The following is a 24,402-nucleotide window of genomic DNA, read 5'->3' on the forward strand; positions in this document are numbered from 1 at the left end:
CCTACCACCACCTCCCCTGGGATAGCTCAGTGGTTTGAGTATTGGCCTCCTAAACCCAGGGCTGTGAGTTCAATCTTTGAGGAGGCCATTTAGGGATCTGAGGCAAATCTGTCAGGGAGAGTACTTGGCCCTGCTGGAATGGCAGGGAACTGGACTTGATGACCTCTCAAGATCCCTTCCAGCTCTATAAGATGGTATATCTCCATATTATATATAGGTGGGCTCAGCCTTTGCCATGCCACAAGGATGTGCTGTAGGCCTGGTACCTAGGGATCTTTTGTGGCATGGCTTCCATTGATATCAAAGGAGCAACAGGAAATTCCCTGCATATTACCCTGCCGGGCAGCCTAGTGCACTCCAGGAAGGAAAATCAAAGACCCAGCCACGCACTAGGATAGCCATGTGGCTGGCTTGGCAGACAGGCTTGTTGTGTTTGGCCTCGCTGTGCAGCAGAGGGCGCCAGAGGACTGTGCAGCCTGTCAGCTCTGGCAGAGGGAGCCTGGAGCAGCCTGGCAGGGTCTGAACTCCCTGCAGAGGCTGGAGTGGGGTCACCCCCAGCAGGGAACAGAAGTAGGGGAGGTGCTGCCATTTTACCCACAGGCCAAATCCTGCCCCCTCCTAAGGGAGGGCCTCCAATGGACCAGAGGCTTCTCTGCTGACGGGGGGGGGGGGGGGGGGGAGGGAGTGAGCCCTTTTGGGGAGCCCACACCCTGAGCTGGCTGAGGTTTCAGTTCTCTGGGTGCCACGTATGCATCTATGGACAGCAGGGTGCAGGTGGGTGGAGGGCTGGGCTGCAGCCGATGCCGCTCCTGCTGGGTAGTTGCCTGCCTGCACCCAGGCCCAACTGGCAATGTGCCTCTAACTGTGAAAAACTGAGCCACGTGTTCCTGTAAAAATAACCCTCGGAAATCAATCAACCCTCCTGCACTCTTCCAAATGCTGGGCCATCCCTCCAATGCTGCTCTCGACTACAGCTGGGCAAGTCGGGAGTGGTTCCTATGCTGTTAGACAAGCTGGAATGGGCTTTCTTCGGAGGGTGACCTGACCAGATAGCAAGTGTGAAAAGTCGGGATGGGGGTGATAGGCTTCTATATGAAACAAACCCCCAAATATCGGGACTGTCCCTGTAAATTTGGGACATCCGGTCACCCTATGTCTTAGGCAGTGGCAGGTCTAATGGCTGACATGTCACTTGGTAACATCCTGGGCCCCTGGCATGGACCCAGGCTGCTGTTGCCAAGAGTGCTGGTGCATTGGGAGACTGGTTGTGCCTGGCAGGAAACAGCCAATGATGCTGACTGGTATTTCGTCTGGCTTCCTCCTTTAGAAAGGTCCCTGGGGCTGAAAGAGCCTGAAGGGAGTTACTGTGCTGACCTGCCGCGACCTATTCTGTGCCTACAGAATGAATTCCCTTCAGGAGGGCTCTCAAGAAGATGTAGCTGGCCCCAGGAGAGAGGCCGGAAAGATAAAAGGTGCTTTTTAAAGTACCGTCAAACTGGGCATGTGCTGGGCTGAACGGTGCTTTCTCCTTGCCAGGAGGCCTGCAGTGGTGGGAGCGGAGGATTCTTAGGACCCAGGGGGAGTGTTGGAAGAGGCTTCTCCTGCATTCATTTCAAGGAGTTCCTCCCTTCACTGCTCAGGACTTCTCAGGTGTCCTGGTAACCACTGCTGTCAGCTCCCTCCGCTCTCAGGAAGCTGCTGGCGTGGAACTCCTCCCCGAGCCAATGCCCATCCTTTAAGATACCCCTGCCTGCCTCCCTCCCCGATGAACTGGCCAGGGGACTGCTTAGCATCATGAACGACCAGTACCACCGAGCAGCCCGGGATGGCTACCTGGACCTGCTAAAGGAAGCCACCAAGAAGGACCTAAACTCACCCGACGAGGATGGCATGACCCCGACCCTCTGGGCCGCTTACCATGGCAACTTGGAAGCGCTGAGGCTGATCGTTAGCAGAGGGTAAGTGCTGATGTCTGCCCTGATCCCTTTCTAAAAGCCTGGATGGAGTGGCTCAGTGAAACCCATCTTCCTCCTGCTCAGTGCTCAGGAGAGCTGTCGGGGCTGGGAAGCCCCCGGCCACCATCCTTTGCCCCGTGCAGAGGCTGCCATTTCTGCCTCCCCTGAGCTATTTTGTTTCCAGATAGAGTGTGCAGTCTGTCTAAGCCAAGCCACGATGCTTCTAATACGCCCATCCCCATAGTGTCTAGGCCCCTGGGAAGTGAGAGATGGATAACCCTGGCTAATCTCAACAGTAGTGTGAGCAGGGGTCGGGCAAACTTCACACTCACTTAGCTCTGTTGGGGCCATTCATTCCTGACTTGCCACCATATCGCTCTGCCGTTAAATCTCCAAAGCTGCAACTCCACTGCTATTCTGCTGCTCTCCCATCTGTCCCAATGCACCTTGGACTTGCTTTGCAAACACACTTGCTAGGCTAAGCCTGTGTCCCCCCACAGCACTGCCAGTGTCTCCCAGTCCCGACAGGCATCGTCTCCTGCTTTCCAGCAGGGACCTTCAACTCCTCAAATACTCTGCACTCCTGGACCCCTCCTAAAGAGCAGGATTTGAATGCAGAGCTGCAGAGATGAAAGGCTAGTGCATCAGATCAGTGGTTCTCAGCAGGAACATGTGTATCCAGGGGGGTACGCAGAGGTCTTCCAGGGGTACATCAGCTCATCTAGTTCCTGGGACTAGATCAGCTCATCTAGTGTAGTTTTATCACAGGCTACATAAAAAGCACTAGCAAAGTCTGTACAAACTAAACTATTACACAGAACCATGAGTTGTTTATGTTGCTCTATATACTATGTACTGAAATGTAAGTACAAAAGTTATATTCCAGCTGAATCATTTTATAATGATATGATCAAAATGGGAAAGTGAGGCATTGGTCAGTAACAGTGTGCTGGGACACATTTGTCCCTTTATCTCTGATTTTGTAAGCAAGTCATTTTTCAGTGAGGCGAAACATGGGGGGCTGTGGGAGGGGTACGCAAGACAAATCAGGCTCCGGAAAGGGGTACTGGAGTCCGGCAATGTTGAGTGCCACTTCCCAGGCCTTGAGTCTCTTTCTCCCTTGCTCTCTCTCTCTGACACTTCAAATGAAAAAATCATCTCTCTCTCAGGTCAAAGAGAAATGCTTGGACATGGGGCAGTGACAGCTTTTGAGTGAGTCATGCATGTCCCGTCCCATCCCTAAATATGTGATCTATCTTGCAAGCAGCTGCTCCTGGATTCTGAAGTCAGGGCAGTTCCAAGCCTCCAACCTTTCTGGACAGCAGATTGCTTTTGTCACCATATTCCCCAGAGGTGGGTGTTTGTTAGTGATTGTCTCTGCCTCCTTGTCTCAGTTTGAAAGGGGCATTGGAGTTGCCAGCCAGATGCACTTGGGAGAGTGGGAACTGGGCAGCAGGTGTCCTGGATGCGCAGGCTAGCTTTAAATCGGGCAAAGGAAAAGGTTGCAGGTGAAGGGGAGGTGGAGCGCTGGAGTCAGGGGGTGAGAGATGCGTGCAGAGGAAGCAGCAGCAGAATCATTTCTTTGCTCAAAGTGTCTCTCTGGCAGAACTCTGCCAAAGGAACGCAAGCGCCTTCCAGAGAAGGGAGCGTCTTAGCTGGAGTTCTCAAGGAGCAATTTTGTGACGGAGATGTGAGGTGGAGTTCAGTACAGATGGGGGAGCCCCCTGTATTGCCCCGAGAACCCCTGGTCAGGGAGGGAAGGAGCCTTTTTGCAAGTGTCATTAATGTCTGTCATTTGTGAGTGTGTGATAGAATCATAAAACCATAGAACCATAGAGCTGGAAGAGATCTCAGGAGGTCATCAAGTCCAGCCCCTTGCTCTAAGCAGGATCAATCCCAACTAAATCAACCCGGCCAGGGCTTTGTCAAGCTGAGACTTAAATACCTCTAGGGATGGAGACTCCACTACTTCCCTAAGTAACCCATTCCAGTGCTTCACCACCCTCCTAGTGAAATTGTTTTTCCTAATATCCAACCTGGACCTCTCCCACCACAACTTGAGACCATTGCTCCTTGTTCTGCCATTTGTCACTACTGAGAACAGCCTCTCTCCATCCTCTTTGGTGCCTCCCTTCATGAAGTTGAATGCTGCTATCAAATCCCCCCTCGCTCTTCTCTTCTGCAGACTAAACAGACCCAACTCCCTCAGCCTCTACTCACAGGTCATATGCTCTAGCCCCCTAATCATTTTGGTGATGAGCTTGCTGCTTGGGTCAATTCTCAGCACAGGCTGAAGATGGACGTATTCTCCTCTGCTGCCCCCTTAGCGGTGCTAATGCACCTGTCCTGGCCACAAGCACCCCTCTGCTCCACCTTGGAGTCCTCACACTGCTCTCTTGGAGCCCCTCAATTCCTGATCTGAGATGCCCCCGATATTCCAGCCACGCGTCCCCACACCAAAGCTCCACCAACACACCACAGTCCTGACATTCACTCTGCTGCTCCCTGACTCTTTCCAGGCCTGGCTGCTTCTCACATAGAGGCTGCTCGTTTTGCTCATCTGTGCCACAGTGTTTTGGGGAGCGGAAGGGGAAGGCCTGCAAGGGTGGGGGAATTAGATGTAGGGGATGTGTGCTTTCTGCCTCCCTTTTACCCACAGTACAACCCCCTAGTGACTTCTGGGCAGCTGCCTGGGTTTAGGAGCAGAAGACTCTCGCAGTGGTGCCAACCGATCCCTGTGAGGTGCACTGAGATTCCAGCTGTGCCAATGCACCTCGTCAGGACCCTAACAAGGGCGGGGCAAGCGGGGCACTCACCCCAGGCACATCATATTGTCATAATCAGGGGGTGCATAATTATTTTGCCCCAGGTGCTAAAATACCTAGTTACAGTGCTGCACCTCATTCCTCCCCTGCAACCTCAAAGCCTCCTCCTAACAAAGACGTTCAGCCGTGATCTGCTGTATCCCCTGCGGTTTCAGTTCTGCTCCTGTCCCTGGGTCTGTCAGTGCCACACAGCTCCCCCAAAAGCTCCCTCTGCCATGTCACTTTCAGATCCCACAGAGTTCTGCCAAGGCAGCCCAGCCTAGCCTGCAGCCTGCCCATGAATCTGAAGGCAGGTTTCTGAAGACGGGCTCTTTTATAAATTCTAATTGGAATGGAAGATCCCAGCTGAAACCCTGCTATGTAGCTAGGCTGGTGCTTAATTAACAGCATAAAATACATTGGCTGTTGACAGGGAAAACAGCAGGAGGAAGGGCCAGTGCCCTTTTGGTGATTAATGGTGCACGCGGAACCTTTGTCAGTGGTGCTTCGAATGCGTTTTCATCTGTGTATCAGTCACACTTTGTCAGGGAGGGATGAAATATGCCCAGATGCTTAACTAAACCAGTGCAGAGTTCAGAGACGTTACAGAAGTGGCCTCATTATGCCTTGCAAGTGACCTGAGGGCTGAGATTAGCAAAGCCCTTTCTTCCCTTCCTGCTCCCGAATGGTGCTTTCTCCTGAGGTCTGTGACCTGCTGCTGCTCTGGGTGTTAGAGTCGGGGAGACTCACAGAGCAACCAATCAGGCTCAGAGCTAGGGAGAGACTGAGGGTATGTCGATAATGCAACAAAAGGCCCATTGCATGGCCCATGGCAGCTGACTTGGGCATTTGGGGTTGGACTGTGGGGCTGTAAAATGGTGGTGTAGATGTTTGAGCTCAAGGTGGACGCCCAGGTGCTGAGATCCCGCAAGGGGCGAGGGCCGGCTGCAGGTTTGTAATTGCAGTGCAGGCACACCCAGAGGGAGGGAAGCACCCATTAGCAACTGGGCTGTTGGAAAGAGAGGAGTGTTCTAAACACAGGGCCCAATGTGGCTATCAGTTATGTCAGTAGAAGGCCACTGTGTCCAGTGGGATTCCTACTGTGGAACTGGCAACAGGATCTGATCCATGCCCTATTGGGGGAATATTCTACTGAGGCATCTTTCCTTCTGTATCCTCCCCCACCCTCAGGTACTTAGGGAGTCCACCAGTGGCCACCATTACTTCAGTGTCGTGCTGGTCTGTTCAGGCCTTTGGGTGTCAGGTTGATGGATTTGGCTTCTTTCTCTATTGTCTCTAGGTTGCTTCCTTGTTTCTTTTCCCAGGTGGGGTCCATATTATCACCTGATGTGGAAAACGGATTGGTGGCATCCTTAAAACATGCCCTAAATACATCCATCGTTATCTCCTTCCCGTGATTGATGCCTTAGATTGGTGTGCCCTCTGTAGAATTTCTGATGTTGCAAGAAACTCCTTCCAATGAACTCGGAAGATCTTTTGCAGGCATTTACTTTGGAATAAGTTGATCAATTTCTGTTGCAGGTTTCCACAACTCTGCTCGTGAAGAGGGATGACATGATGCCAGTGTTTAAAAATGTGTATTTTTGTGTCAGTGCCAATCCCGCTACTTTTGCAGGGTTTCCCCCACCCCAAGTTTGACAGTTGTTTGCGGCTTTTGATAATGATTGGTTAGCATCTAGCATGGTGCTGTTAACACTGCAGAGCTCTTTCACTAGATAGGAAAAATGACTTCCTTCAAGGGTTGCCAACTTTCCTGTTTGGACAGACTGGACGCTATTCCGCGCATGGCATCCGGTTGGGAAAGGTGGCAACCGTACTTACTTCTGTTAGTGTTAGTCTATTCTGATGATTGCTTCTGAGATACTGCTAGCCATATATTTTGTTTTTCTCCTGGTTGATGCAGCCTGTTCTGCTGCAACTGCCAGAAGCTGGTACTTTTCTTTCTTAAGCTTTGAACTAAGCGAGATAATCTCACCAGCAAAGGCGAACTCATCTGATTGTGCCTTATCATTTGTCTGTAAAATTCCTCGGTTGCCCTCCGTAGTTACTTTCCTCCTGACATAGTGACCAGTGCAAAGTGGGGATGTAATGCCCCTCCCTTGCCTTACTGCAGTCATCACTGCAAACCATTGGCTGATGGTGTTCCCATCTTTCACTGCACATGCAGAATTCTGATCCAGGGCCTTAAGGACTGTAATTCTTTTTGCTGGTATTCTGTGGTACACCATCATTTTCCAAAGACTTTCTATGTATGCTATCAACAGACTTCCTGGAAAAGCCATACAGGGTGTCACGGGAGGTGCTTGTCATGCCACATTTGTTCTATCATGTTTAGAGTAACAATGTGGTCTGTCTACATGATCTTAGTGATCTACACCTGCTTGTTCCTCTCTACGTTGGAGATCTATTTGTTGCTTGATGTGTTCGAGGATGATGTTGCACATTATTTCCCTAGGCACCGAGATGATGTGATTCCGCTTCAGTTGTTGCGATTGGTCACCTTTCTCTGACAATGCAAATACAAAGGCCTCTCTTCTGCTGCATTGGGTTCTTGTCTTCACTCCATATTCTGTCCATAACTCGGGGGAAGCCTGGAGGGCTGTTTCGTCACTTACTTCTAGCATCTCTCCAATAACATTGCCCTCTCCAGGAGCTAGTTTACAGATGGCTTCTCTAACTTCTTGGCTATGTCTACACTGGCATGATTTTCCGGAAATGCTTTTAAGGGAAAAGTTTTCCGTTAAAAGCATTTTTGGAAAAGCGCGTCTAGATTGGCAGGATGCTTTTCCGGAAAAGCACTTTTTGCAGAAAAGCGTCCGTGGCCAATCTAGACGCGCTTTTCCGCAAAAAAGCCCCGATCGCCATTTTCGCGATCGGGGCTTTTTTGCGGAAAACAGAACTATGCTGTCTACGCTGGCCCTTTCGGGCAAAGTCTTTCGGAAAAAGACTTTTGCCCGAACGGGAGCAGCATAGTTTTTCCGGAAAAGCACTGATGATTTTACATTAGATCGTCAATGCTTTGCCGAAAATTCAAGCAGCCAGTGTAGACAGCTGGCAAGTTTTTCCGGAAAATCAGATGATTTTCCGGAAAAAACTTGCCAGTGTAGACATAGCTTCTGTTGTAAGATCTCCTCAATCCACAATCACTCTGTGTTGGTAGGTTTTCTAGTAGTTCAGCTGGGCTTGGTCTCTTTGAAAGCCCTTATTGAGTAATTCACATTAATTCTCTCCCTTGCCTCCTGTCCCTGCAAAGGGAATGGACCCTGGGATACAGACTAAGGGCTCATAAATTGTGACCAGTTCAAGTGGGTTTCACCCATGAATTTATTCTTTAGTACAGGACACAGTCCCATCTCTGATGCTGTTGGCAATGTGTCACGCATAGCTTAGGTTTCTTAGAGGAGCTGAAGTGTGTGTGGTGCAGGGGGCTCCATAGGTGGTCACTTCCCATCCCATCTCCAGCTTTTTGGCATGGCCCTGAACCATGCTAACACCTTGGATTCACTTATGAGTCTTCAAACAAGAGCTGTATTGCAGTCGGCCCCTGGCTTGGTTCTAATTGTAGTGCCCCTGTCCATAGCAGGCCATTGCAGCACATTGCAGGCAGGGGGTGCTCCGGACGTATAGAGCAGCCCCTGCCCGTGGCGGGGGGGGGGGGGGGGGGAGAGAGATGGCACCACTGCAGCCCGCCTGCCTCCCTTTTCTCATTTAACTGGTTAACCCATTAAGCAGGATTTTACATCCCTAGTCTGTTCAAGGACACTATCCTGGAATGCAGCTAGCTGCAAGAGTTGTTCTGGTGCCTATATGGATGGGAGCTTCAGTTCTTGGTCACTGAAATTCCTCTCCAGGGTGTGTGGAAATATTACAGTTAGAGGCTGATCAGAATTTTTTGAAGGGTTTTTTTTAAAGTGGTTTTTCTGGTAAAACATAGCATTTTATGGAAAATGAAAAATTATTGATTGTTTTAAAACCTTTTTGCAAATGTTTTGGTGATATTTTGTATAGAATGTTTAAAATAAAAATGTTGTTGTCATCCAATTTTCAAAGACTGAAAAGTTTCAATTGTGGCTTTGGGGAGAAAAAATCAATAAAAGGTTTGCTGGACAGTTTGAAAAGAATGAAAAAGGGGTCCATTTGGAATCCGTGGAATAGAAAACAGTTTGAAGTGTCAATTTTTTTGGAAAGTATTTCATTTGCCCATCCACTCCAGGGTGAATTTTTTAAACCTGTTTAAAGTCACTAACTCCTAAGTCACTAATATACTTTTGAAAAGTTTACCTCAGGCACAAGTTTTAGAAATAACGATAAATATGGAGCTATGTTCAAATGCTTCAGTGTCTTTACAGTCTCTTTCTGGGGTCTCACTGACCCTGCTTGAACAAGTAGAAGTTAGAACTTCTGGCCCATAGGACACTCGCCTGTGGTGCTTTGTGGGGTGATAAGAGATGGTATGACTAGGGAACTAGCCAGAGCCTGTGGTCTCAGGAGCAGCTGGAAATGTATCACCAAGGAGTCCTGGCTGTTTGTCAGTGCCAGATAAGCAACTTGGAGCTAGGGTACTGGCAGACAGACAAGCCCAGTAAAGTGTCCTCTCTCTGTCTGTGTCCAGTGAAGTGGACGCTGGGAACAGGCTGTTATGCAATGTTCTACTCAATGAGCATAGATAAGGAGGAAAGCCGACAGTTCACCTGAACTGTCCTACACATACAGTGTGTGTATGTGGGTGGAGGAGGCAGTTAAGGGAGATAGTTTATTAGAAATGCAGCGCAGTTGCTTCTTTTAAAACAAGTCCACGGCCTCCTAGCAGATCAGTCTCAGCGCTAGCTAAGCTGTACCAATGCCCTGGAATTAATCTGCCAGCCCCCTCGGAATTTGGAGTGCCCTCACAATGCGGCTTCCGTTTGTACTACAGTGACAGTTTCAGGACAGTTTGTCTGTGTCCTGACAGTCTTGCAATGGGGTTTGCTTTTTGCGAGGGTGGATGGGAACAGGCCATGTTATAAGGACCTTCTGGGAGCTCTGCTAGAGGCCGGAGTTGTGGAGTGGGTCTCTTAACAAGGTCATATGGCCTGCTGCCACAACACAGTAGTTTTGATGGTGTAGGCAAGGCCTGGCCATGTTCATGTCCCCACCGTATCCATCTCCAGTTACTGGATCTCTGCATGTCATAGAGGCCAGTGTCTCCCACAGGGACTGTGATATCCCATAGAAGCTCTGCAGGGTGCAGGCCTTGCTTAGTGACTCAGGAGATCAGGATTATAGTCCTGGCTATTAGTCCTCAGCTGGTTACATTAGCCTCTGTGTCTCAGTTTCCTTTTCTGACACCTGGGAATAATACTTACCCACCTGGCAGGGCTGTTATGCTACCTTCGTTAATGCCCATGAAGGGCTTGGACTAGGAATGTAAAATCCTGTTTAATTAGTTAACTAGTTTAATTAGTTAACCCACTTAACCAATTAAGTAGGAGGGAGCCACTCCAGCCCTGGTCAGGAGTGGCCTCCACGCCACAGATAAGGGCTGCTCTGGCCAGCAGCGGGGGAGGGGACAGAATGGGCCTGCCATGGACGGGATTGTTCCAGCTAGCCAGTTAACCGCAATCAGTAAGCCTCACGCATTAATCAGTTAACTGGTTAACCGTTCACATCCCTAGCTTAGACGCCACAGAGAAGGGAATGAGTGGGGGGTGGGGGGAGACGGGGAGGAACACATATGGAGTAGGAGATAAGTTGGGGATGTGACTGTGGAGCCAAGAGCCGTCAGTCACTTTACATGGCTGTGCTAGCAGCCAGTCCTGCTGGCTGTGCTGAGTTACATGGCTGGCCTCGGCCCCTGGAGAGGGGCTAAGGAAGCAGGCTGATGGCCAGGGTGGTGGTGGGGAGAGGAGGAGGTTTCATAACAAACCCGACTGCGGCTCTGCTCCCGCTCGTTAGTTACACAAAAAGCCTCTTTCATGCCCCTGGCTGGACTTGGGGAGGGACAGGAACCCAATTAACGGGCCGGCTGAGAAAGAGGAGGGGAAGTGGCGTTTAGTGTCACAGCTGTGAATGGAGGCCACAATAACCCTTCCCTGGGGGCGGGGCATTCTTACGAAAGGGATGACAGGGAGGGAAGTCAGGCCAGCTCCTGATTGGCCGGGAGGAGACGGGCGAGGCAATGAGGGGTCACAGGGTGGGCCGGGGGAAGATTTGTCCTTGTGCCCTATGGAGGGGAGAATGGCCTGGACGGCAGGACTTTTTGTTCTGTTTTCTGCCCTTCCCACTTGTCCCTCATCCTGTTGTACACTGATGGGAATCGATTTTATACCTGAGGAACGCCAGTCAGCTGTGATCTTGTGGACTGAGCACAAGGCCCTGGGAAGGGAGGAGAGGGGCTGGGTTCTGTCCCCAGCTCTGTTACTGTGTGTGGCTGTCATGTCAGTGGTCAGTGCCTCAGTTTCCCCTAGCTGTAAAATGGGGCTGATAAGACACTTGTGGGAAGCGAATTGTACAGGCAAAGGATGCCTTCAGCTCTGGTGCAGGCAGATCAAGAGAGTCACACCCTCTTACATCTAAGATGAGTTTGATCCTAGAGGATACTGGGGCTGGCTGGGGACAGGTGCTGCTGACTAGGGATGTAAAATCTCATTTAAAATGTTAACCACTTAAACAATATGTTTAACCAGTTAACCAGCCTTGCACCATGGGGGCAGGGGTTGCTGGAGCAGCCCCCTCCACCCGTGGCATAGCGTGGTGGGCTCAGCCAGGCTCGAGCAGCCCACCTCACTGCAGCATGGGCTGGGGGCTGCTCCAGCTGGGCCTGGTACTGGTTAACGATTACCCTGGTAAGGATGCTGGTAAGGCAATGCTTTCTGGGTAACCGGTTAACCCTTTACAGCCCTACTGCTAACCTTGGTGGGACTGCTCGTGTGAGCAAGAGTTGCCTTGCCTGAGGGAGGCTGCAGAATCAGGTATGAAGTAAGGACAAAATGTTAGTATAAATGAGAAACCCGCATTGACAGCCTTTGGCCCTTTGCTGAGGGGGCCTGTACTGACTCGTCACAGGGATTCACCTCAGATGTACAGGCAGGGAGAGTATGAATTTGGTTCTCCTGGAAGGTGCTGGATGGAAAGGGCAGGAGACAGGTGCTCCCATATCTCAAACACAGCAGGAATTGCAATGTAGACATTCAAACGTGGGCTGGAGCCCCGGTTCTGAGACCCTGTTGGGGGGAAGATCTCAGAGTCTGGGATTTGGTCTGAACCAGAATGTCTACACTGTAGTGTTTAGCCCCACAGCCCGAAGTCTCCCAGCCCAAGTCAATGGACCCTGGCTCTGAGCATTGGTGCTGTGTTGTATTGGTTTATTTATTGCCAGCGTAGATGTACTTTTAGGCATTCAGGAGCCTAAGTGCTATTGACTTTCAATTAAATGTGGGCTCCAAAGTGCCTAAGTCACTTCTAAGGTCCCTAAGTCACTTAGGTGCTTTTGAAAATTTTAGCCTGGTCAAACATTTTGGATAGAAAAGGGACTATTCAGTGGACTTTTCAAAAAATTATGAGTTAAAAAAAAAGAAAGAAACCCTGAACAATGATTTTTTTTAATGTTTTCATCGACCTTCTTGATGAGAAAAAAATTCCCAGCCAGCTCTTGGAATAACCTTTTGTCACTGCCATACGGGGCCAGAATCAAACTGGTAACATAGAGGTGAAGGAGTCGGTATGATCCCCTGAGATATTTGCTCCCAGTAAAGTTTTAATTTGTGGAATTTATGTCCAGCTCAGTTTACAGACAGCACCAGCAGTAGCCACTAGTGACAAAGTCAGAATTTGATCTCAGGAATTCCTAGTTCCCAACTCCTCAGTCAACTAGACCGCACTGTTGCTGACTAGTAATAGACAAGCGCACAGGCTGCCTTTTTGTTCTCTGTCTGTACGGAAGCTATTGCATTGGGCTTCTGGTCCATGACTAAGGCTCTTAGCCATTACCACATTAGAAATCATACATAATCATAAATAATAACATCCCAGTAGTCTAATAAAACACAGTACTGACCAGTACAAGAAAAATCTGTTCCCTCGGCAAAGCCTTGACATGGGCTCGAGCTACTGAATCCCGTTCTCGATTTCAAATGCCCCAGAACGCCCAGATGATCAACAGCCACAGCGTGATCCAGATCCAAACCTACGTTTGTCATGGACAGGACCAAACCCGGGCTCCAGTTTTCACATGCCTGCTGTGGATCCCAATTTTATCTGACCTTTTCTGAGGGAGTGAAATCCCCTGAGGGCAATTCCACTGACAGTAGCTTCAGCTTAATAACAAGCCAAATATTAACAACTTCCAGTTAATTGCCATATTTTGCTGGGAACCATCTCTGTCCTGTTGACTAGAAGGTTAATGGGATTTGGATATAGCCAAAGAATGTTTTTTTGGAAGAAAGGCCGCAGCTAAAGGCATGTTTGAGAGGCTACCGGCACGGAAGGAAGTACTGGGACGTGCTTTCCCTGTCTGTAGCCCCACAAACCTGCCTGTCCCAGTACACTACCTTCCCTGGCTGCAGCCTCATGAACTTGCCTGCTGCTTATTGGCTATGGCTGAATAATGGCATCCTTTTGCTGGCAACCCAGAGGTTGCTAATAAGCCGAATCTACCCTCTCTTAGAAACGGTTTTGCTTTTTCAGGCAAAAAAGAAGAATTATTGCAAATGACAGAACAGATAGAAAAAGACACTCGCTGGCCCAAAGAGTTTACAGTCCCAGGACCCAACCCTGCAAACACATCTACTGGTTGGACCTCGCACGTCCAGCACCCTCGGGACCTCACTGGTCCCAAACGAGGGGATTTGCTGGACCAGGGAAGAGCTCCAGCCTGCCCCCGCTGCTGCCTGAACCCCCCTCTCCCCCAGGGCTCTCTAGATGCCACTGGCCATGCTAGTGCTGGGGCTGGAGCACTATGGTCAGAGCTATGCAACCTGGGACATAGGTCCGCAGTCAGCTGGCTCTGCAGCTGGGGCCGGAGCTCTGTGGCTGGGGCAGAGGGATGGGGCTGGAACTTCATAGCCTGAGCCAGAGCTCCCTGGCCGCTGCTGGAGCTCCCCAGCCGCTGGAGCCAGAACGGGACCGAAGCTCCATGGCCAGAGTTCCCTGGCTGCCACTGAGTTCGGAGGTCCATAGCCGCTGCCTGGCTAGAGTTCTGCAGCTGCAAGGGCCAGGGAGCTCCACAGGGTTACCAGATGGCTTCAAAAAAAATACCAGACACACTTGATCTCAGAGGTGGGGGGGAAGGGGAGGAGGAGGACCAGCTGGGAGGGGAGCGGGGCTGGCCCACAGGAGGTCGGGGGGAGCGGGGCTGGACAGAGGAGATGGGGGGGCAGAGGGAAGAACTGGCCGGCAGGAAGCAGGGCTGGCTGGAAGGGTATTGGGGGGAGCGCGGCTGGCCGGGGGAGCAGGGCTGGCCAGGGGAGATGCAGGGGGGAGAACTGGCTGGCAGGAAGCAGGGCTGGCAGGAGAGGGTCAGGGGAGTGGGGCTGGCCTGGGGGAGATTGGGGGGAGCAGGGCTGGCCAGGGGAAATCAAGGGTGGGGGGGAACAGCCGGCTTGAAGCAGGACTGGGCGGGAGGGGGCTGGGGGGAGCAGGGCTGGCTGGGAGACAACCGGCCGGTGGGATGCGGGGCTGTCTGGGGGAGATGGGGGGGGAGAGAACTGGCTGGTGGGAAGCAGGGCTGGCCAGGATGGGGTCGGGGGGAGCGGAGCTGGCCGGGGGAGAACCGGCCGGTGGGAAGCAGAGCTGGCTGGGATGGGGTTGGGGGAGTGGAGGTTGGCTGGCGGGGAGCAGGGCTGGCTGGAAGGAGGTCGGGGGGAGCGGGGCTGGCTGGGGGAGAACCGGACGGCGGGAAGCAGAGCTGGCCAGGACGGGGTCAGGGGGAGCGGGGTTGGCTGGCGGGGAGCGGGGCTGGCTGGGAGGAGGTCGGGGGGGAGCGGAGCTGGCTGGGGGAGATGGGGGGCAGCACCCCAGGATTTTTCCCAGACAGAAACTACGTACTAACACTCATAATAATGAAACTAACCTAATTAGAAAATACCGGACATTTCTATGTCTGGTATTTTCTCAATTTATTTCCCAGACAGAAACTTCAAATATCAGACTGTCCAGTTCAAAACCGGACACCTGGCAACCCTATCCACTGGGGCCAGAACTCCCCGCCACGCCGCCTGTTGCCCCCCCCAAACGAGGCTCCCCGCTGAGTCACCGGTGCCCCCTATAGTGCTCCTGCCCCCCCACCAGAGCTCCCTGTTCCTAGTCTCCGTGGTCCAGGTATATCCGCGGTTCGTGCCTGCAATTGACATTAGGTGTGCAACTGTAAACCTCACACCTTCTGGGTGTGGAGCGCTGGCTCATCTAGTGCACTGAGAGCAGAGAGAATAATGAGTCTGCTCTACAGCCTTAGCTAATGGCCAGTTGGCTTTTAGCTCCTGCAATAGGCGCTCATGCACTAAGCTCCAGAAGTCTTAGGTTCAGTTCCGCCTGCAGACAACTGGGGTCTGACAGCATTACACAAGCAGTCCCATGGATTTTGAAGGGAATACGCACACGCTTTAACACAGTGGTTCCCAAACTTTTTGGCATCACGCTCCCCCTTTTGATTTTTGAGAAATCCTCACCCCCCTCCCAAAAAATAGCAGCAAAACTTGGGGTGGGATTGACGGGGGGTGTGTGTGGCTGGGTTGCCTCTTGCCCCCCTGGAATTTCTTCACACACACCCCCAGGGGGGCATGCCCCCCAGTTTGGGAACCCATGTTTTTAACAGGACGTGAGTAAATGTTTGCAGGATTGAAGCCGAATTTTAGCTGCAGTGGCTCAAGTGGAGCAAAACAAACATGAGGAATGTGCTGGCATGAGGAAGGGTGAGCGTTACAGTGATAAGATAGCATGGTGATTCAGTGTAGGTTTGCAGATACCTGGGGGGGCAGTTAAAATATTTTAAAAGTAATATTAATTGCTATGAGTGTTGATTCAGCGCTTGCAAATGCTTTGACTCTGAAAAGCATTCCACTGTATATACGGTGCATTAACTGTTGTTAAAATATGTTCCCACTTCTTAGACCTTGCAATTAACAATGGGCAATGCCCTTGAAGTGTGGGTCTACTTTGAGAAGGGATTCTAAAACCAGCAAGCCGGGGTAACCTCATGTTTATTATCTGTGCCTGATTCTGGATCAGACATGCCCACTTCACAAGAAGTTGCGCTTGCTTGTTTTTCATGGACACCTTTAGTGCCTCAAGGAGTCATTTACACAATAAGCAGAGATCTAGACTTGTTATGTTGTGGGTCCATGATGAGGGATATAGACTGAGACAGCTGGAGCTCATGTTATTTCTTCCTGGCCAGTGTCTCCCTGAAGCGACAAATAGCACATGGAAAGCATCTTCCTCATAATCCCTAGCTCTTTGTATAGCACTTTCAACAGTAGATCGAAGAGCAGTTTACAGAAGAGGCCAGTTTCATTATCTCCTATGTCATGCAGATGCACAAGGAATACCCAAGGAAAAATGGCATATCTGGCACAAAGTCCACTGGCTAGGTTTGGAACCAGACTTTGCTCCAGGTCCACCCCTAAGTCATGCCTAATATGTGAACATGCTGGTTCATCATGCCCCTCTCCCCCCTGCACACGCCAGCCCATGCACAGAGGATCATGCCAACTCCGACACACGTGGGGCTGCTCAAAGCAAACGTAAACAAACAACAGTTCACCCCCCTATAAGCCCACTGCCGGCACCTGCTGTCACAGTGTTGCTGGCTCTTTAATCCAGCTGGATAAATAATTTACTCCTCCCTTGCAATTCATCAAATATTTATTCTCCCCATGAATTTCCCAGCCTTGACATGTCATTACTAGGGTGGAGGGAGCAGGGCGGAGCTAACACAGGAACTAGGAAGTATATCTGTCACCAGAGCTCAGCATCGCCAGAGTAGGCAGGATGCCAGCAGCCAAAATAATCCTCCCCTGTCCTGCTGATGGGTGAATGGGTCCTTGATGTTCATTGCTCCTTTGCCTTTCTTTTCTCTCTGCCATCTGTCTGGGCATGATCCTTGTAACTTTTTGAGCACAGCACTCCCTCTGAAGCCAATGACAGGGCTGGATGCAGGACTGGGCCCTGTATCTCTGATCCAATAGGGATTGGATGGGTCCAGGTGGCTCGTTGCTTAGGATTTAGTTTTACAAACTTGAAAGCAGGAGTGGCTCTGGTCAAGGCTGTGTTGGTCCAAGCTCCCAGTGTTTGAAGGGGAGAGTGGGAGGTGGAGAGGGAAATCAGTGAGAATAGGGCTAATGGAGACAAAGTTGGGAATGGTGCAGGCTGGGCTGGCAGGGGGAGAGCTCATCTCCTGCCAGTCCCAGTCCTTGTGGTAAGATGGCACAGCCAGCTGGAGAGCTCACACCAGTTGCCCAATTAGCCTCCTGTAGCAGGTGTCATATTAGCCACTTTCAGCACCACTGGCTGGAGCTTACCCTTACCCCATGGCCAGTGAGGGAGATATGGTGCCTCCATCCCAGCCTGTTTCAAGGACAGGCCACCAGTGCGGGTTGGGAAAGAGCTCTCAGCCTCTCCAATGCCAGTCTACCTCTTCCTTCCCACCAACCTGTTCTTTCCTAACAGGCCTGGAGGACATTCTGTTCCTTCGCAGGTGCTGGGGGAGAACTGGCTGTGTGGTGGCTCAGCTCCTGCGTCAGTCGCTCCCAGCAAGAGCGAGTTTTGGAAAGGGTGGATCAGTGGTCATGGGAAAGCACCTACTTCCTCTAATGGCAGCCATGGCACGCCTGTAGGGATGAAGGTGAAGGAATGCTGTGACGGCGGAATGCCGAGCTGTCCTACGCCCACGCTCTCCCAAGGAGAGTTGCTGTACGGAATGGTGGAGCAGTGTAGTCTGGTAGTTCTGCGATTCTGATTGTGCATTGACTCCTATGCACAAGGGCACAGTTGATGTTGGAAGCAGAGCAGTCATGTCTCATTTCAGCAGATTACAAACAGAGGGGGATGTTAGGAGCTCAGATGTTCACCCAAGTATTCTCAAGTGCACTTTCTCTATGGCCAAGTCCTGATTTGCATACGTTTTTTTATCATGGGAGGCTGCAAAACTGGGCCACTCCCTGGTGATCAGGGGCTGACATCACTAGAGAGTCTGCTAATCACATTAGGTGAGTCTGTGGCTTTTGAGAAGGGTGGAAACTTAATCTCTACTTCCTTTGAAACCGGATTCTCAGGATGTGCTAATACCAACTTGCACTGAGCTGTGCAATTGAAAACCAAACTTATTAAGGAAAGAAAAAAAACCCACCAGTCTTATCAGTTGAATGGTGCCCAAGGCACAGCTGTGAGTCCAGGATGCAGTTCATATGATGAGCACCTGAAGGTGAAAAGGTGAAACAGCCAATGCCATTTAGGCCAAGGGCTTGAGATGACTGTTTATCCCAGCATCTCCAGCAGGGGGGCACCCCAGGGAGGATCTGTAGAAGTGCACATACAGTAGAGGGCTTATTTTGGGAGATTGCTCCACCTTCTATAATCTAGTGAAGAGCTTGAGTCTGAACACCGTCCCATTTTGGAGATGATGGAGCTCTGAGCCTGCATCTGAATTTTGCAAATAGTCTCTCCCTTTATAAATGGGCATCCAAATATCCCAGATCCAGTCCCTCCTCTCCCACCAACTCTGGGATGTCCAGGATCTGGATCCCTGTTTTGCAGCTCAGGTAGCTCTCCAGCATGGAAAGCGGATAGTGAATTGGGCACAGGTATATGAATGTCACCTTTGGGGCTAAATGTGGGTAGCAAAAGTTGTCATGGACCTGCCAGTGTGTGATTGCCTGACACTTCTTCAGAGAACTTGTGGGCTGGAGTGTTGTGCCTCTGCTAAGGAACATGTTGCTTATATTGGGGAAGAAACAGCTTGTATGGTAGGCTCATCCATTGCATGAGCTTATTGTCTAGTAAGTCTCCTCTAAACCCCATTTCATAGCTGCATGGTAAGGTCAGCCCAACAGAACTGTGCATTAATGAGTTGTTCCAAACGTTGTTTTAGGGGTGATCCAGACAAATGTGACATCTGGGGGAACACACCTCTTCACCTAGCAGCAGCCAATGGCCATCTGAACTGCCTCTCCTTCCTGGTGTCATTTGGGGCCAACATCTGGTGTCTGGACAATGACTACCATACGCCACTGGACATGTCTGCCATGAAGGGGCACATGGAGTGTGTGCGGTACCTAGACTCCATTGCAGCCAAGCAGAGCAGCCTCAACCCCAAGCTGGTGAGCAAGCTGAAGGACAAGGCTTTCAGAGACGCAGAGAGGAGGATCAAGGACTGCGTGAAGATGCAGAAAAAACACCACGAGCGGATGGAGAAGAGGTACAAGAAGGAGATGTCCGACAACTCCGACACTATGAGCTTCTCTAGCTACTCCAGCAGCACTCTGAGCAGGAAGTTCCAGCACATGTCCATGGTGACTTCCCTGCCATATTCCCAAGCCACTCTCCACGGCACAGCCAAGGGCAAGACCAAAATGCAGAAGAAGCTGGAGAAGAAGAAGCAGGTGGAGGGGACGTTTAAGATCTACGAGGATGGGAGGAAAAGCGTGAGGTCTCTGTCAGGGCTACAGCTGGGGAATGACGTCATGTTTGTGAAGCAAGGCACCTACGCCAGCCCGAAGGAGTGGACCCGGCGCAACATCAGGGACATGTTTTTAACCGACGAAGATACCGTCTCCCGTGCCATAAGCGACCCAGGTTTGCACATAGACTCGGCCCACTCCGAGGTCAGCACGGATTCTGGCCACGACTCGTTGTTTAACCGGCCTGGGCTTGGCACCATGGTGTTCCGAAGGAGCTACATCAGCAGTGGGCTCTTTGGGATCGGCCAGGAGGATGCCAGCGCGCTGGGCGAGGGCAGCCTGGATGGGGTAGGTGTCAAACTGCGGAGCCGCCTGCAGCGCTCGCCAAGTCTCAATGACAGCATCGGCAGTGCCAACAGCCTGCAGGAGCGGAACACGGAGGAACTGCCGTGGGAGGATGTGGAGGTGGGACTGGATGATGACAACGAACCCGATACCACTCCCCTGGAGGTCTTCTTGGCTTCCCTGTACATGTTCGAGTTCATTTCTATCCTGAAGAAGGAGAAGATTGACCTGGAGGCCCTCATGCTGTGCTCAGATAATGACCTGAAGAGCATCAACATCCCACTGGGGCCTAGGAAAAAGATATTGGATGCCATTCAGAGGAGGAAGCAGACTCTGGAGAGGCCTGATGTTATTTCAGACACTGAGCTGTAAGTAGGAGGTGTCCCTCACTCTCTAGCCTGAGAGCCATGTATCCCTCAGTATGGGGAGACGGGGAATTGAAGAGCTTGAATATGTGCTCAATGTATTGCCCATCTGAGGAGCAGGAGTCCAGCTAAGATCAGTATTTCAGATAGAGACGTGGAGGTCTTGGGTGGTCGCAGAGTTGCTCAGGTTAGTTAATTTCTTGGCATTTCTAATGTTGACCAGGTGGGAGATAAGTTCTGGCTGCTCCATAACAGGAAGAAACTCAGCCCCTTCTGAGGTCAGAGGCCTAGTGAGTACCCTGTCCCCTAGGAGGGAGGCTTAGATGCACCCCGCTTTGTGTATGAGTCTCTGGATTTGCCTTGATACATTAAGACAGGTTTGGTTCCAGTTCTGGGGGAATATTTGTGTTCAATCTATTTGCACATCCATACTGGAAGGTGCCTAAATGGAAGCTAAGTTCACAGGCTGGGACCTAGATTTCTAAAAATGATATGAGTCTGGCCTTTGTAACTGCGGGTGCAGTTTTGTGCCTGCATTTAATTCCCAGTGGAAAGATTCCAACCTAATGATCCAGCTTGAGGGGGGGGGGGGGGGGTACAATCAGTAGGTGTCTACATGGTAACCTTTGTGCCCTCAATAATGACAAGTCCAGAACTGGGAACATTTTTTAATCTTTGGCATCTGTTCCATGTCTGCTATACAGTATGTCCATGCTCCAGTTAACCCTGCCAGCTTCAGCGGTTTGGCTAATGCTGGTTCAGATTTTCAGAGTTGTTGGGGGGATTTAAACACATCCTCCATTAAGATTAACGGAGGGCATGAGTCTTAATCCCCTAGAGTCCTTCATTGTGGGACCACATGAATTCTCTGATGCATTCCCTCTTTCACCGTTATTCATTGTTGGTCTGGGCCATCAGCTCAGTGTTTGGCCCCAGTGTGAGCTTGCTAACAGGTTTTCTCTTTTTCTCTACAGATAGCAATTTTTATGAACAAGAAACAAAGCCAGTTCTAAGTTGCCAGAAAACCCAACTCAGTGACTCCTCCATTAGGACAACTGAAAGCCACAGTGTAGGCCAGTCCCTTCTGACAGACTGCCTCCTTCCCCATTCAGTTTCCAGCCTGGGGGACTCTGCCTGACAGGAACCTGCTTCTGAGAGGGTTCTTTGAGATATGGCCTCCATCTTTGCTGACTAGAACTCCCTAGCCTGCCTGCTGGAGGGGGTGACAAGATTTTGCTACACGATGAAGCGGATAGGTGAAATGCCAGGTGATCACAGTTTGATAAAGCACAGGAAGCCATGGACAAAGAGAACAGTGCGATACCTTGAGCTGGACCAACAAATAAATAATTATATCCATAACCTTCTTTTGAAGGCGGCGTGGTTTGCTGGAATGGGAATCAGGGCACCTGGCATCTGTGGTTCTCTTATTCACTCAGGGTGTGGCTTTGGAAAAGTCATTTGCAGCCACCCTTTCAAAAATCATTGCTGGGTTTTGGTGCCTCAGGGCTTGGGTTCCCAGCTTGAGACCTCCTGAGGTGTGAGTCTCATAACACCACAGCTCTGATTTCATGTAGGCTTGGGGGGGTTCAATACCTCTGAAAATCAGGCCATAGATGTCTCAGACTGGGCATCCAGAAACAACGGCACCCCAAATCAATGGCCACTTCTAAACATATTGGTCTTTATGGCTCTGTGCCTCAGTTTCCCATTCTGTAAAATGGAGAGAATGCTCTCTCTCGAGAATAATCTTGTCCTACCTTTACAAGGGTGCTGTGATGCTCAATAAGTTAATATCTGTAAGGTGCACTGAGATCCTTGTGTGGAAAACACTCCACAAGTGCAAAGCACAATTATTATTTTTAATAGAGCTGGATCCACAACAAAAACCTGCCTCGAGGCACCACTGAAATTTGGGTGCTCAAAATCCCAGCCCAGGACCCGAATTCCCGTCACTATTTTTGGAATAGGCCTAACCAAACGCCTTCACCTGAACTCTCCTGAACTACTACCTACAACCGGTACAGCTTGAGCTTAGTTTCTTTTGAACACATGAACTTGCCCCCAAAGACGGGGCTTCCAAACACTGCTCCTGAGCGATACATGGGGATAGTTCACCCTTAGGATGGAAGATGAGGATGCTCATACCTGACGTGGAGTGTATAGGAATAGGTTAGTATCCTTTTAAGTAATTTGTGAGCACCACAGAGTGTCAACTGATATCAAAGAAATGTTACCACAACTCCTTAGCATCCTGCCACTAATGGGTCGGGGGAAAATTTATCCAGACATTTAAGCAAGTGCCTTGTGCTATGGCAAATTTTCCTGCTGGCCTTAAAAAATGCAGTCTAGAGCAGTGTTTCTTAAACAGTGTTCCGTGGCACACCAGTTGGAGGTGTACCGTGGAGAACAACAGAATTAAAAATGGCTGCCCTTAGAGGGGCAGGTGTCTATTTTTTTTGCTCAATAACTCCCTCCCCGACCTTTTTTTTTTTTCACTCAACCAAAAATCCTTGGTGTTCCTCCTAAAAAAAATTATTGTTTGGTGTTCCTCAGTCTTAAAAAGTTTAAGAAACACTGGTCTAGAGACATGCAGTTCTGGTTAATTTTCCATGGCTTCTAAAATCCAGAACCCAGTGATGTCTCACAGACTGTTTAAAAAGGACACTACCCTTCTTCCAACTTGCCCATTGCTGTCTGTGGATGTGCCTGAAAGTACCATCTCTGTGCATGTGGCATTTCCAGGAACTGATGACAGCAGGACTGAAAATGAATGGCCAAAATACCCCCCATATTCCAAGGAAAACCCCCTCCCAATTCTTTTTCCAAGCCTGTGCTGCGATCCCGGTGTGATCTGCCTGTTCCCTTGGGTTTGTGGCTCCGGTATTCCTAATGGACAGACGGAACTCCCTTCTTGGGAACTTCTAGAGAAGGAGCTACAAGCAGGGTGGGATTGCCAGGGAAAAGGGATCTCCCAGTGGCCATTTATTAGTCACATTTGTACCATGAGCTCTCTCATCTTCTTCTATACATTACACAGGGCTTTAGCGACTAGCTGCATGGTGAGCCCATCACCTGCAAACCAAACTCGGATTCTGCATCAACTTCCCTCAGGCAGTTCTGAATCCCAGCCATGAGCTCTAGTGTCTTTTGAATATTGTGACTCGGACATAACCTCCAAGAACAACTCTGGCGGTAGGAGAGAGGGATGAAGCGCCAGTTGGCTCTTCTTGGCGCATGTAATGCTGGATGTTCTAGTAAAGTGAAAGAACATCACCCTACATGGATAAAGACCATCAAGAGAGGGTTTGCTTTCATACAGTCAGAGAATCCTAAGGCTGGAAGAGACCTCAGGAGGTCATCGAGTCCAGTCCCCTGCCCAAAGCAGGACCAACAATCATCCCAGCCAGGGCTTTGTCAAGCCGGGATGTAATAACCTCTAGGGACGGAGATTCCACCACCTCCCTAGGGAACCCATTCCAGTGCTTCACCACCCCACAGTGAAATAGTTTTTCCTAATATCCAACCTAGACCTCACCCACCCCAACTTGAGACCATTGCTCCTTGTTCTGCCATCCCTCACTACTGAGAACAGCCTCTCTCCATCCTCTTTGGAACCTCCCTTCAGGAAGTTGAAGGCTGCTATCAAATCCCCCCTCACTCTTCTCTTTGCTTTCTAGTTTCCCATAACCCAGGTGTGTATTGGATTTGAGCAGCCCTTTCTCACAGAAGAGGAAGGATGATGGGAAGTAAATAAACTCAAGAATGGCTGAATGTGGGGGCACCATGATCGGCTGAAGAAAAGTTGGAGATAGTAACAATGAGATGACATCCTGAGGGTTGGGCTTAGTAGCCAAAATATTTTAATATCTATTTTGTTATGGGTCTCCATCTCAAAGTTAAGATCCACATTTCTTTCAAGTTCAGGGGTGCTCTGCTGTGGTGTTTTGGTTCTGATCCATACAGCCTATGTTTGAATTATACCCTTCATTCCAGTGTTAGTGAATGAAGCTAGTCAGGATTTTCTCAAGGAAACGGTTTCATCCGAAAATGATGATTCATTAAAACGTGAAGCTGCTGGTGGGAAAGGGTTAATTTTGAAAACAAAAGTTTCAATTAAAAAAAAGTTGATATTTTCAAAATGAACAATTCTGGGGTTTTTTTTGTTGGAAATGAACTATCATTTAGAAACCAACTCATCAAAGTAAAACCTTTTTTTCTTAAAGTGAAAATTGAAATGAAATCATTTGATTGACCCCAACCAATTTTTCTTTGGTTCATGAAAATTTTAAATATATTGACTTTTTGTCCCAATTTAGGT

At 50.0% G+C, this 24,402-nt stretch overlaps 2 protein-coding genes across 4 annotated transcripts in view; one reads left to right on the forward strand and one right to left on the reverse strand.

Annotated features, from left to right (window-relative positions):
* Positions 1-24,402, reverse strand: part of OTOP2 (otopetrin 2) — a 53,099-nt gene that overhangs the window by 12,817 nt on the left and 15,880 nt on the right. The window lies entirely within an intron of this gene.
* USH1G (USH1 protein network component sans) lies at positions 678-24,362 on the forward strand. 2 transcript variants are annotated; one of them, XM_006136405.4, is made up of 3 exons: positions 678-1,958; positions 18,843-20,084; positions 21,056-24,362. In XM_006136405.4, exons 1-3 carry the CDS (start codon positions 1,795-1,797, stop codon positions 21,057-21,059), a joined length of 1,410 nt encoding a protein of 469 aa, XP_006136467.1. In that variant the 5' UTR covers positions 678-1,794; the 3' UTR covers positions 21,060-24,362. The 2 variants fall into 2 exon arrangements, with proteins under 2 accessions (XP_006136467.1, XP_006136468.1); XM_006136406.4 differs by lacking the exon at positions 21,056-24,362 and having other exon boundaries at positions 18,843-20,088.

This window comes from Pelodiscus sinensis, chromosome 20, assembly GCF_049634645.1.
Source record: "Pelodiscus sinensis isolate JC-2024 chromosome 20, ASM4963464v1, whole genome shotgun sequence".
Taxonomy (NCBI): Eukaryota; Metazoa; Chordata; order Testudines; family Trionychidae; genus Pelodiscus; species Pelodiscus sinensis.